This window comes from Ambystoma mexicanum, chromosome 4p (assembly GCF_040938575.1).
Source record: "Ambystoma mexicanum isolate Mex_15411 chromosome 4p, UKY_AmexF1_1, whole genome shotgun sequence".
Taxonomy (NCBI): Eukaryota; Metazoa; Chordata; class Amphibia; order Caudata; family Ambystomatidae; genus Ambystoma; species Ambystoma mexicanum.
The window spans coordinates 1,171,093,944-1,171,107,154 of record NC_090927.1 but is presented as its reverse complement, the minus strand read 5'-3'; the positions used below and the strand labels follow the sequence as shown (position 1 = coordinate 1,171,107,154).

Sequence of the window (13,211 nt, the reverse complement as noted above, 5' to 3'; positions counted from 1 at the left end):
AGGCTCATGCAGTCCATAGAAGGTTATTTGCCTGGTTGCCTGTTGGCTGGTTGGGACCCTGTGGAGGGCCAAGAGGTGGGACTGCCAGCGAAAAAAGGCAAGTCTTTATAAGAACCTGGGTTTGCTCCCTCAAGGTGATTGAAGGTTGGAGGGGCTTGGACAACTGCTACCCTCCAGGCCCACCTGGGTCTATGGAGAAAGAGTTCTTGTTATGGTTTCAGTCCTACTGAGGTTGACCTGTAAGCATCTAGTGGGAAGTGTGACACAGACTGGGACACAGGAGAAGTTATTCTTTATGCTTCGGTAAACAGATTACCGTGGTTATTGCATCATGTGAAAGTATTCAATTTTAACCAAATTAATCAAAATGTCTGTCTTGTATTTTTTCCTTAGTGGCTGTATCACTGAGAAATCAGAAGGTCTCGATTCCACAGAATGCGAGTATTGGAATTGTGTCTGTTTCCAGCCGGGTGCTGATGCCAGAGCTGAGCCAGTTCACCCTGTGCTTCGAAGCCACCAGGGACCCCGGCAGCACCAAGCAAGATTGGAAAGTCTTCTCTTATTTGGTTTCTTCCACAGACTCCTTCAGTTTTGGAAAAGCAACCAATGGACACTACTTGAAAATTGAAGATGAGCAATGCCCCCTGGACGGGGCACTGCCGGTCAATGCAGACGGGGAGCTGTTTACGGGGTCCTTTGAACAAATCTGCATAACGTGGGATGGTTCGGTGGGGATGGTTGGAGTCAAGACCAGGACCACCAACAACACACTGCCATGCCCAAGAACTAAAGGCTACTCTGTCAAGAGCGGTGGCACTTTAATCTTGGGCTCTTATGATAACATTTCAGCCCCTTTGCCAGGGGACATATACAATTTCCGCCTTTGGAATGTAACCATGGATTTCCAAACACGCTCCGCCCTCAGCTGCAACGAGAGCGGGACCATCATCAACTGGGAGAATGACTTCTGGAATATCCCCCCTGCAGCCCTGAGCGCAGAAAATAACTTAAGTTGTGGTGAGTGACTGAACAACAACCTTCAACTGATTTCCTTCTGGTCTTGTTGAGTGCATTGTTTGTCAAAAAGAAGTGTTTATCCACTATGCTTGCAATGTTCCTCTGAATCGCCCCGCCTCTCTGGACCAGCTCAGACAGTTCACTTTGCTGCAGGGTTTGCTTGTTCTCTTTTGTCATTGATACGTTTTGAACATTTTTCAACGGGTGTTAACAAAAAGTAAACACCATAAAAAAAATTTCCATCCATCAACATCAAGCAGCATTATGGTTGACATTGCATTATTTGTCGTTTGTTAAGGGGTACACCTAACTCACTTAAAGAGGAACAGCTGACTTTTCTTTTAAATGACGTAATATTAACTTGTTAGGTTTTGGCTCTTGGAGGTTGCTTAGCAGCATCTTGTAGTGGAAAAACAATAGGTACGTGGAGGGGAGGATGGCAAATCTGTAGGGAATTGACACACATGTACTGTAGCAGACCGCCATCATTATCCCTCTTTGTATCATCTTGCCATTGTGATTTGGTGAAAATGGTGCACGTGCCTTAGTTGCAGTTGGTTCAATTTGGTGCTGTCAATTTTGTGGCATCAGTTACAGATGTCGCAGTCTTGACAGAACTGTGTTTCTTTAAGTCTGCCTTTTGTTTGAAGTGGTTACCTATTTGTTTATTTTTTTTATTTGTATTGTTATCTTGTTAGATGCTTATACAGGAAGTAAATACTGTTTCAAAGCGACCACAGGGCAACAGGGAGTGGACAAGGGGATGTGAAACAGTTAAACAATTAATACAATTAAATACATTAAGAAAATATTAAATACAGAGGGTGGGGCAGGAAGGACAAACCTACTATGCCTTGTGAGTGTTCAGAACGTGCAAGTGCAGAAGGGAGGGGGAATGGGATAGGTGCTGTGGTGCTCATGGGTGAGCAACAGGGGAAGTGCAATCTAGTGTAAGTGTGTCTCAGATTCAGTCTGTTCCTTGTTATCTCCACCAACCCCCTCCTCACCTGAAGTCTTTATGACTGAGGTACCGTCTGAATCAGAGTCCCAGGATTCATCCGTTGGTATCTCCTTTCTTCTCTGTCTCCAAGAGTCGCTGGGCTTCTTGGGCGTCCTTGCTCCTGGTTTGGTGCGATGGGTATGAGCTCCACTAGAGGCCACTTTGCCTGAGATGCAATTTGCCTGGCAGTGGGGACCCCAGGGAGCCCACCCCAGACCAGGGAAAAAGCCTTGCCGAAAAAACCCTGGTAGGTTGTGATATCTTGCTGGGACTACTGGTCCCAGAATGCACTGAGATACTGAAGGAGTAGGCAAAGTCCACAATGGCTCCAAAGAAACACCCTAGAGGACAGCAGCAGGATACTAGGAGTCCGGAGGGCTAGGTTGCAGAAGAATATCAGGTTTCTCGCAAGAACTGCGAGTTAGGAAAGAGGGAGTTCCAAGAAGGTAAGGTAAGCAGTAGACAGCATACAGCGGAACAGCCGTACGAGAACGGCAGAAACGGAAAGGGGAAGCCGTTCGGAAAGCGGCCAGGAGGAAAACAGGAATTACACACGAGCGCTGGGAAACACTTTCCAAAATACTGGAAGTTGCAACGCAAGTGCGTTAGCAACTTCCGGGAATATAAAGCCAAAAGACTATAACGCGCATAGCGATTCCAGGGAAGGAGTCCGTCTTCTACCTTCTTTCCAGTCTCCATCTTGGGTATAGTCTCCACGGCGGGCGAGTTGTGACAGTATGACCCCTCTTTAGGCCTCCACCCCCTGGTTTTCCGGGATGGAGGTGATGGAATCTCCGTAGTAGACGAGGAGCAGAAATGTTCTTAACTGGTTCCCATGTGCATTCTGACCTTGGGTATCCTTTCCAAAAAAACAGGTATTGTAATACACCTCTTTTGTATCTGGAATCCATGATGTCGGAAACTTCATATTCCTCAGTGGTCTTTGGGGATTTTTGAGGGGAGCTTTTTGTCTTTCGTGAATGAGGGTCCTCAATATATGGTTTAAGGAGTGAGGTATGAAAGACAGGATGAACTCTTTTGAGAATCGGGGGAAGGTCCAGTCTAAAAGCCACAGGATTGATCTTGGCTGAGATACGAAAGGGCCCAAGATACCTGGGTGCAAACTTTCCTGGATGAACCCATCTGGGTAAATACTTGGTGGATAACCACACCTGCCTTCCTACTTCCCACTGAGGATTTGGGCTTCTTTTTTGATCTGCCCATCTTTTACAGTCTTGTCGAGCTTTTGCGAGATTGGATTCTGATACTCGATGCATCCTCTGTATGGTATCCAGTAGATGATCCACTGAAGGTGTGTTTGTAGGAGGGATACCAGAGAGCGGTATATGCTTTGGGTCGTAACCATAAGTGCACTTGAAAGGACTCATGCCTAGGGAGGTATGTCTAGTGTTGTTATAAGAGAACTCGGCCATGGGCAGAAGATGGAACCAATCGTTTTGTTCTTGGTTACAAAAACACCGTATGTACTGTTCGAGAGTGGCGTTCAAACGTTCAGTTTGCCCATTGCTTTCCGGGTGGAACCCTGAGGAAAGAGATCTCCTGATTCCTAATGTTCTGCACAGAACTGTCCAGAATTTGGACGTGAATTGAGCGCCTCTATCTGAGACTATATTGGTGGGAATCCCATGAAGCCTGACTATGTCCTTCAGAAAGACTTCTGCAGTCGTGCTGGCAGTAGGGAGTCCTTTAAGAGGAGAAAAGTGAGCCAGCTTGCTAAAGGAATCGATTGTGACCATTATGGCGGTGTGTCCACAGGATTTTGGCAGCTCCACTATGAAATCTGTCGATATCTGTTGCCAAGGTCCTTCGGGCTGTTTTTCTTGTTGTAGAAGTCCTAGGGGTTTGTGGTAATCGTACTTGTTTTGAGCACACACAGGGCAGGTCTTTACATACTCCTTCACATCCTTAGCCAGGGAAGGCCACCAAAATTGGCGAGATGTTAACTCTAGTGTGGCTCTTTGGCCCTTGTGTCCAGCAGAGGGAATATCGTGACACCAGGACATTGCTTGTACTTGGAGTTCTCGGGATGGTATATACAAAGCTTCCTTTTTAAAGAGAAAGTTGCCCTTCCCTTTCAAATCCATTTCTGAACTCCTATTGTTCTGTTGTTCCGCTTTTACCCGTTGCAAAAATGTGTTTATGTTGACGATGAATGTCTTTCCTGCTAACAAAAGTTCCTGTTCTGGTAGATCTCCCGAATCTTCACCCATACTCCGAGAAAGGGCATCTGCCAGAGTGTTGTCCTTTCCTGGGAGATAGGTAATCTCAAAGTCAAATTGTGAGAAGAAATACGCCCATCTAGCATGTCGTGAGTTGCGGCATTCCATCTTTTGAAGGACTTTAAGGTTTTTATGATCCGTACGGACCAAAAACGGGACTACAGAGCCTTGTAGCAGATGTCTCCATTCCTCACACGCTTGTCGGATGGCCAGGAGTTCTTTTTCTAACACGGAATAGTTGCGTTCACTAGTGGTCAACGTGCGTGAAAAATAAGAGACAGGATGTTCTAAGCCGTCTTCCTCCTTCTGTAGTAATGCTGCCCCGATAGCACCGAGGGAAGCATCAGTTTCCACTATGAAAGGGCGTGTTTGATCTGGTTGTCTGAGGATCGGAGCTGTTACAAAAGATCTTTTCAAGGTTTGAAAGGCTTGTTCAGTGTCAGAATCCCAATGGAATTTCACCCCCTTTTTAAGAAGATTGGTGATAGGTAGAATAATCTCAGAGAAATTGGGGATAAACTTTCTATAGAAGTTCGCTAGTCCTAAGAATCGTTGGATTCCTTTGACATTAGAGGGTACAGGCCAATTTGTAATGGCATTCGTCTTGGCTGGATCCATCTGTATGTTATCTGCAGATAATATAAAACCCAAATATGGTACTGTGGATGCCTCAAATATGCATTTTTCGGGTTTAGCTAGTAGACTGTTTCTCCTTAAACGTTGTAAGACTTCTGTTACCAAGACACGATGTTCAGCCAGGGTGGCAGAAAAGACAAGAATGTCGTCTAGGTAAACGACCACTGAGGAATAAAGCATATTTGAAAACACATTGTCCATGAATCGTTGGAATTGTGCCGGTGCATTGACTAGTCCAAAAGGCATTACTCTATATTCGTAATGTCCTAGAGGTGTCCGGAAAGCCGTTTTCCACTCATCCCCTTCGCGGAGTCTTAAAAGGTGATAAGCTCCTCTTAAATCCAGCTTGGTGAAGACCCGGGCCCCCTGGACAGCTTCAATGATGTCCTTCATTAATGGCATAGGGTATCTATCTCGCACTGTAAGACTATTCAGACCTCTGTAATCTATACAGGGACGTAGTTCTGTTGTTCCTTTCTTTGGAATAAAAAAGAGAGAAGCCCCTGCTGAGGAAGATGACTCTCGAATAAGGCCATTCTCTAGGTTGGTGGCAAGGTACTCTTTCAGAGCTTGCTTTTCCGGTAGTGACAACGGAAACATTCTCCCGAAAGGCACAACTGCTTCCGGTGTCAGATCAATCTTGCAATCTTCTCTGCGATGTGGTGGTAGAAGGCGGGGTTGTGTGTCTGTGAATACATCAATAAATTCCTGGTAGGGAGCTGGTATCATGTTGACACTGAAGGAATGATGCAGTGTTGCTTGAATGACTGGGGTGATCTTTGTAGTTAAGCAATGTTGACTGCAGTACTGTGATTTGAAGTCTACTGTATTCAAACTCCAATCAATGTGAGGATTGTGCTTTCTTAACCAGGGAATACCCAGTATCACCGGAAAATGTGCCGCCCTGATCAGATCAAATGAGAGGTATTCCTGATGATTAGCCATCTTTATCTTCAACTCCTGTGTTTCGTGACTAATCGGGCCTGATGTTAGTGGGGTACCATCGACTCCTTCCACTGGTATAGATCTGATCTTCGGTCGTCTGGGTAAGAGATGTTCCTTGGCCCACTTGTCGTCCACAAAGTTGCCAGCTGCTCCACAGTCTAACATGGCTATGCACTCCACGGACCCTGTCGGTTCCCATTCTATTAGTATCTTGATCACCATTAGACTGCAACAGTCCAAAGCCGACGGCTGCGCTAAGTGACAGGGATTTATGGTGTTCACCCCTTCCCTTTCCCTGTTTAAGGTTGGGGTCCTTCGTTTCCCTGTCTTTTGGGGGGTACCGCAGGACAATCTCTTAATAGATGGCTGTTCGACCCACAATACATACACAAGCCGAAGTCCCTTCTTCTTTTGCGTTCGCTAGTAGATAGAGGTCCACGTGTGGTTCCAATTTGCATAGGTTCTTCCGTGGATTTCTTTTCAGGCATCGAAGAGGGGTTTGGTCCTGGTAAAAAATTGCGTGGTCTTCTTCTTTCTGCCTTCCTTTCTGCCATACGAAACTCTACTTGTAAGACTAAGGAGACCAGGTCTTGGAAAGAACTAGGTCTGGCAACTCTTGCCAATTCGTCCTTAATGTCTTCGTGGAGTCCTCTTCGGAATATAGTCTGTTGGGCAGTTTCAGGCCATCCTGCTTCTGCAGCTATCCTTTGAAATCTCACAAGGTATGTTTGAACATCCGATGACCCTTGACGTATGTCGAGTAGATTTTCAAAGGCGGAATACAAGACCTCCGGTCTCTCGAACCTTTCTTTTAGTCGTTGTGTGAATAGACCGTAATCAATGAGAACCGGATCTGAAGTAGTAACAAAAGGCGTAGCCCATGCCAGAGCGTTGCCTGTCAGATTGGATATCAAGAACCCAACCTTAGTTCTGTCTAATTCGTAGGTCCTGGGGCGAAAGGCGAATTGGATTGTGCAGGCATCCAAGAATTCTTTTAATTTCTTTGGGTCCCCATCATATTTCCCACATGACAAGGGAAGAGGGAGTAGTTCTCCTCTGTTATCCTCCCGTTGAGGTGCCCGTTGTCCCAACTGTTGAACCTGTTGCTGTAATGCTGTATTGTCAGCTCTTAGGGACTGTACTTCAGCCGTCAGGGCCTGGATGGCATTTACCATTTCTTGGTATTGTTCTAGGGAGGCCATAATCTCTGGGCGTTGCAATCTCTCAGATTCAGTCTGTTCCTTGTTATCTCCACCAACCCCCTCCTCACCTGAAGTCTTTATGACTGAGGTACCGTCTGAATCAGAGTCCCAGGATTCATCCGTTGGTATCTCCTTTCTTCTCTGTCTCCAAGAGTCGCTGGGCTTCTTGGGCGTCCTTGCTCCTGGTTTGGTGCGATGGGTATGAGCTCCACTAGAGGCCACTTTGCCTGAGATGCAATTTGCCTGGCAGTGGGGACCCCAGGGAGCCCACCCCAGACCAGGGAAAAAGCCTTGCCGAAAAAACCCTGGTAGGTTGTGATATCTTGCTGGGACTACTGGTCCCAGAATGCACTGAGATACTGAAGGAGTAGGCAAAGTCCACAATGGCTCCAAAGAAACACCCTAGAGGACAGCAGCAGGATACTAGGAGTCCGGAGGGCTAGGTTGCAGAAGAATATCAGGTTTCTCGCAAGAACTGCGAGTTAGGAAAGAGGGAGTTCCAAGAAGGTAAGGTAAGCAGTAGACAGCATACAGCGGAACAGCCGTACGAGAACGGCAGAAACGGAAAGGGGAAGCCGTTCGGAAAGCGGCCAGGAGGAAAACAGGAATTACACACGAGCGCTGGGAAACACTTTCCAAAATACTGGAAGTTGCAACGCAAGTGCGTTAGCAACTTCCGGGAATATAAAGCCAAAAGACTATAACGCGCATAGCGATTCCAGGGAAGGAGTCCGTCTTCTACCTTCTTTCCAGTCTCCATCTTGGGTATAGTCTCCACGGCGGGCGAGTTGTGACAGTGTGAGCCTCCAGGGAGGAGGGTGAGCTGAGGCAAGTGCTGAGGATAGACAGTAGCTGGGCCGATTTGGTGTCGGAGGTCAGGGACCGGAGGATGCATAAGGATCCTGCACACCAAACAGGCAACTGTGAGATTAGCAGAAGGCAAGGAGAAGGTAAGGAGGAAAGTGTTGAGGAGCTTCCGGAATGTAAGAAAGTCCTGCTCAAGATAAAGATGGAGGGGGAGTCTGTTTCAAAGCAGGGAGCCCGCAGAGGAAAGTGATCGACCATCTGCCCTCTGTTTAGTGAAACGCTTTACACAATTTAATTTGTGAAGCAACCGGGAGCCAGTGAAGATTTTTTAAGGCAGGAGAGATGCAGTCCCTGGGCTTGAGGCCAAGGATTAGACTCAATGACCAATTTTGGATTAGCTGGAGAGGTCGCAGAGTGGAAGAAGGGAGATTCAGGAGGAGGCTATTGCAGTAGTCAAGCCTAGAGAGAACCAGGGCTCGGGTAACATTGAGAAGCCCAAGGGAAGGTGATAAAAGGTGGAATTCCTTTGAGAAGAAATAGCTCAAAGTGGGACTTCTTGGCAATGTCCTGAGTGTGAGGGAGGAAGGGAAAGAGAGGAGACGAAGATGACTCCAAGGTGTCTGGCTTAAGAAAAGGGAGGAGGGTGAGAGCCCATGGAGGAAGGGCAGAGTGAAGGGAAGAAGTCAGGACAGGACTCCCAATGGGAAGGATCTCCATTTTGCTGGCATTGAGGCAGAGATCATTGGAAGTGCACCAGGCCTGGATGGTAGAAAGGCAATCAGGGATGATGGAGGGTGCAAGAGGGTCAGGGGGAAGTTTGAGGAAGAGTTGTGTGTCGCCAGCATAACACTGGAAGTTGGGGAAGAAGGAGGAGATGAAGAGTGCCAGCTGAGTGAGGTAGATATTAAAGAGCCAAGGCGAGAGGATAGACCCCTGGAGGTAGGAGAAGAGAAGGTGCCCAGGATGGCTTCAGAGGAGTGATCAGTAACGAACGAGGTCAGCCAGTCCAGTGCCCATTCTGAGATATCAGGGGTGTCGTGGAGCAATTTGGCTATTGTTATTACTAGTAGTCATACCAACTTAATTTCACATTTTTCCATGTGTTTTGCCACATATTTTTTCTCTGCATTTTTGTACTGCATGTTTTTTACTGATGTTGTTTGCCACAAAACGAGGGAGGAGACCCTCCACTCCCAACCCACCGTCCACCCGCTCATCCCAAATTGCCAATCCCCCTACTTTTTACAGTAAAAATTCTGACAAAGTGCAGTAGAAAAAGAACTGTTGTGACTTTTCTTCAGTAAAAAGATTGGATACCTTGCTGCTCTGTGTTGATGGCATGGCGTTTTACATTTGACATAGGATGGCTAAACCCTGTTTGCTTGTCTATTGCTTTTTCTGTAATAGTGCTTTCTATTGAAGACTTGAGTTACAGGGGCCAGAATGCAGAACGTTGTCACTGGTGCTAATCTGAGTGAAAAGGCATTTGGCAAAGGTTTTTCTGCATGGCATGGAAAATGGTTCGGGTCAGCCGTTTGTTTGTGTCAATCCTTATACCGCAATCGTTGACACTTGGGCGAGACACCTGTTCTGCTTAGGCGATAGCGACTAGAGCAGTGGTATTTGTTATGCTGAGCCCCCGCCCCTTGAGTAAAAATACTGATGCCAAGCCCTGCCTCTAATAAACATATTGCTGCTTCCCCCCCCCCACGTGCACCATATCTGTTTATATGTTTATATGTTTTATGAAAAGCAGTCACTGTCTGTCCTTTTTGAAGAGCACCGTGTCCTCCTCGCCTGGCCCACCTTGGGGCAGTGTCAAACTGGGGCAGAACATTGTCTCAGGCACCAATGAAAAAGTGGTCCACAGTTGCCCATGGCAATTCACTCGTTTTGTGACAAACCCTTGGAGTAGTACCCAAGGGGGAATTTCTTGATTAAATGTGATGCAAATTGTGCATTCTAAAGAATATTTATTCAGTAACACTGGTCAAAACTACCAGCTGCATGGTGAAGTAACTCATCAAACTGGCCCACTTTTACCCAAAAAACTGCATTTTTGGTTCGAGCACTGCCCTATTTCCCTATTGGCCAGTCCGAGCTGCCTATGGGGGACCAGCCCTACAGTTTGAAGTCCACTGGACTAGAGCAAAGAGGGTTTGTTTTAATTGCACCTGGGCCATCACAATACGTACGTACATATGTCTAACCGGGAAATGAAGCAAGCAAACTATTATTACATGTGTTTGCTGTAAATAACTATTGCTTAACGTTTCAATTGTGAAAGATGGGTCTCTTCTTGTTCCTTTCAGGCATAATTTGCTCAATTTCCTAAGCGGCAATAGGCAAAGACAATGCAAAAAAAGAGTTTGCTGTATTTTGCCCTGGTTGGGCAATGGTAAAACGCTATTCTACTGAACCGAATCACCACCCTAGTGGTCTCAGAGTGTCTAGGCCTGTCTTAAAGTGGATGTATGGTGCACCCATCCGGGGTAGTAGGGCTTTAGCCCATGGAGGAAAAGATAGAAGAGGAGCGGGAAGGTAGGTGCAGGTGCTACAGAAACAGGGAAGCGGGAGGGGAGAAAGCGGGGGGGGGGGGGCGCAGAGGGGAGCGGGGTGCTTTATGACAGACTGGGCGCATGTAGATCCAGTTACGCTGGACTAGATGTCAGGACTGCAGAAAAGGAGCTATTAGTCTCTGGAGGATAGCTCAAGGGCCACGCAAGACGACACAGAGCAACACAGGTTCAATCCCTGGGTCCGCGCTTAGAAACCTCTGGGTAGTAAGCGTCTTATAAGTAACCTATTATAATTATAAGACATTTGGCATCAAGTGACCTGGCTACAAAGGGCAGTTTTTTGAAGAGCGATAGGTAATTTTCTGACATGTAGGGCGTTTTTCAATGGGAAAGTCCCATTGAAAAGCGCTTTGTTAATCAGGCCGCCAATGTTTGGCTCTGTGATGGCCTCGAGATGAGCTCAATAACACCTTGAAGTGTGATGTACTTTCGCCCAGGATTACACTTAATTTTCCAACAGGGCAAACTCTGGAATTATAATTCTGCGACTAGCTAGAGGCCATGTGCCACCCGGGCAAGTTTAGACTGTGTGACCTGGGGATGTGGTGGTGAAGCAAAAGGTTGTATAAATATATGTTTGTTTCACAGGCTTTATTGAACAATTCGTCTACAGCATCAAACACATGTTTACACACAGTATATGCTTAAAACATACAAAATAGCACTTCTCAATTATAAAAACTAGACCCAAAACAATTAAAGAAAGCAGCATTATGCATAAGTTAAAAAACCCGGAATAATACTACCTTATTTATATGAAATGCTCATCCATCCAAACAATTTTGGGTTTTAGGAAAGTGTTATTGTGCCTACATACTTCGCCAGATTAGATACACATATCAGTATCTTGTATAAACTTGACATATCATTTTGAGAATGATGCAGGAACAGAAGTGAAGGTCTGAGGGCATGTGAGATTCAGATACGTTTGTGTATGTTGTCTGATAAAGCCTGCATCTATCATTTCATGGTAATAGGGACGTGATTTTATTTCGAATGCAATTTCAGGCCCAGATGGAATTGGCATGTCGACATTGGTGCAAGTTCTGGTAGTAGAGACATACAGAGGTTTGCGTACTAATGCGCGCCACTTCAGTCTGAGATCTAAGAGTGGACGAACATCCTGAAACAATGTTCACTGGCCCCTCAAACGTCCTTTGAGGAAGTCAGGGAGGTTTGAGAACTTTTGTGAATGCCCTTAAATCTGTGCCAGTCTCCCTGCAATCCTCATACTTTAAGGAAGTTTGAGTCACAGGTCGAGTTATAAGGTTATTTGAGGGCAATAGATTTCTAGGTACATTGTAGGCCCCACTGGCCCAATAAGATAGCTCAGTAGGTTCGCAGACCTTCTGCAGGCATCTGTGTAAAACCTGTAGATCACAGGTTTGACTATATCCAGGTAAGACTCAGGCATGAGTAAAATTGAGAAGGGAAATAACATATTTCGCTGCACTAAGGAAAAATTGCATGTGTGCCTTGCGCCGTGCACATCACAAACCGAACTATTCCTTGGTGCCGAGTTTGGAACGTTTTCCAAACTCAGTTTTCATTTAGTGTTTCACCTTCAGTCGAGGGAGCGGCTGATTTGTCACTGCCTGGACCTGTTATCAACTTTTAGTACATGGATGTTTGCAGTGTGTCCGCTATCCCACTAATCTTTCCTACCAAAGAGTAAGGGCAAGGAAGGTCGTGATATTGCAAAAGTAATATAGAGTACACATAATGCAAACAAAAGAAAACCAACATTCTTTACATAAGACCATTCTTGAATGATGATCTCAGACAGCTACTTAGTATCAATCGTTGTCCTACCGATGTAAGGTTATAATTCAAGGACACTTTTATGCAAAGAGTGACTTGGCCGGATACTAAAAATGCTGTGTTGCAATTCCTCTGCCTATGAGCTAGCACCCGCACAGCCACAAAGACTCTGTGGCAGTCCTTGTGGCTTCTCCAGGGCCAGCGTATGCACTAAGGAATCTGTGTGCTGTCTAGGAGGCACTGCACTCCTTCTGCAATGGATGTCAATGATTTCACCGAATCCACTTCACCTAAAGGTGAAATCTTCGATCTACCCCACCTCCCATCTATGTTTTAAAATGTACCTACTTACCTAATCAATTGGAAGAAAAAAAAAATGTGAAGATGTCTGATAGATGAAATTGGATTCGGTGAGATGGTATACTCCGAGTTCTGCAACAGGGCTCTGGATTTCTCTAGTATGTTCCTTTACAAAGTACCCATGATTTATGTAGTCCTAACACAAGTTTCCCTTTTACTGTGCACAAGACACAGTGTCAATTACAGGGCTAATAGCAAGCAGGTGCTCTGTTTGGCAGCTGGTCTGATCAATTACACGCGGGTCAACTTGAGAGCACGGAAGCAGATGCGGCTAATGGACCTCACAGTGGAATCTGTGCGTCAAAGCTCTCTCATGTATGATAGCGTCCTGTAAATGATGCGTATGAAAGCAATTAAAGGTAAATAAGGGGGCACCAGCTGGTGGAGTATGGTGGTTGGCAACTTTTCGATGCTGTAGCACTAGGTCAAAAATTCACTGGTGGGTGAAAGAGCAAGTGGCAGCATTGTCTACTGTGGGTACAGGTCAGAAAGTAGTCTTTCTGCTACCTTTTTTGTCTCGTTCTAGCGCTCCCGCTATTTCAAGTTTGCAAATAATCCCTGATAACTCCTTCAGGAACTGAGATGGCTACATTGCATGTGTGCTAGCTAAACCATATAAGTGGGTTGAAGTTTCTTACTGGCATACCCTGATAGAGTCCCCAAC

The 13,211-nt window shown here is 46.0% G+C and overlaps 1 protein-coding gene across 4 annotated transcripts in view; it reads left to right on the top strand.

Annotated features, from left to right (window-relative positions):
- The window catches only part of ADGRG6 (adhesion G protein-coupled receptor G6), a 606,009-nt gene that overhangs the window by 317,604 nt on the left and 275,194 nt on the right, over window positions 1–13,211 (top strand). For all 4 annotated transcript variants that reach the window (XM_069606809.1, XM_069606811.1, XM_069606808.1 and 1 more), the window contains exon 4: window positions 394–1,017. In XM_069606809.1, coding sequence (XP_069462910.1) covers window positions 394–1,017 — 624 coding nt within the window. The remainder of the gene's footprint in view (window positions 1–393; window positions 1,018–13,211) is intronic.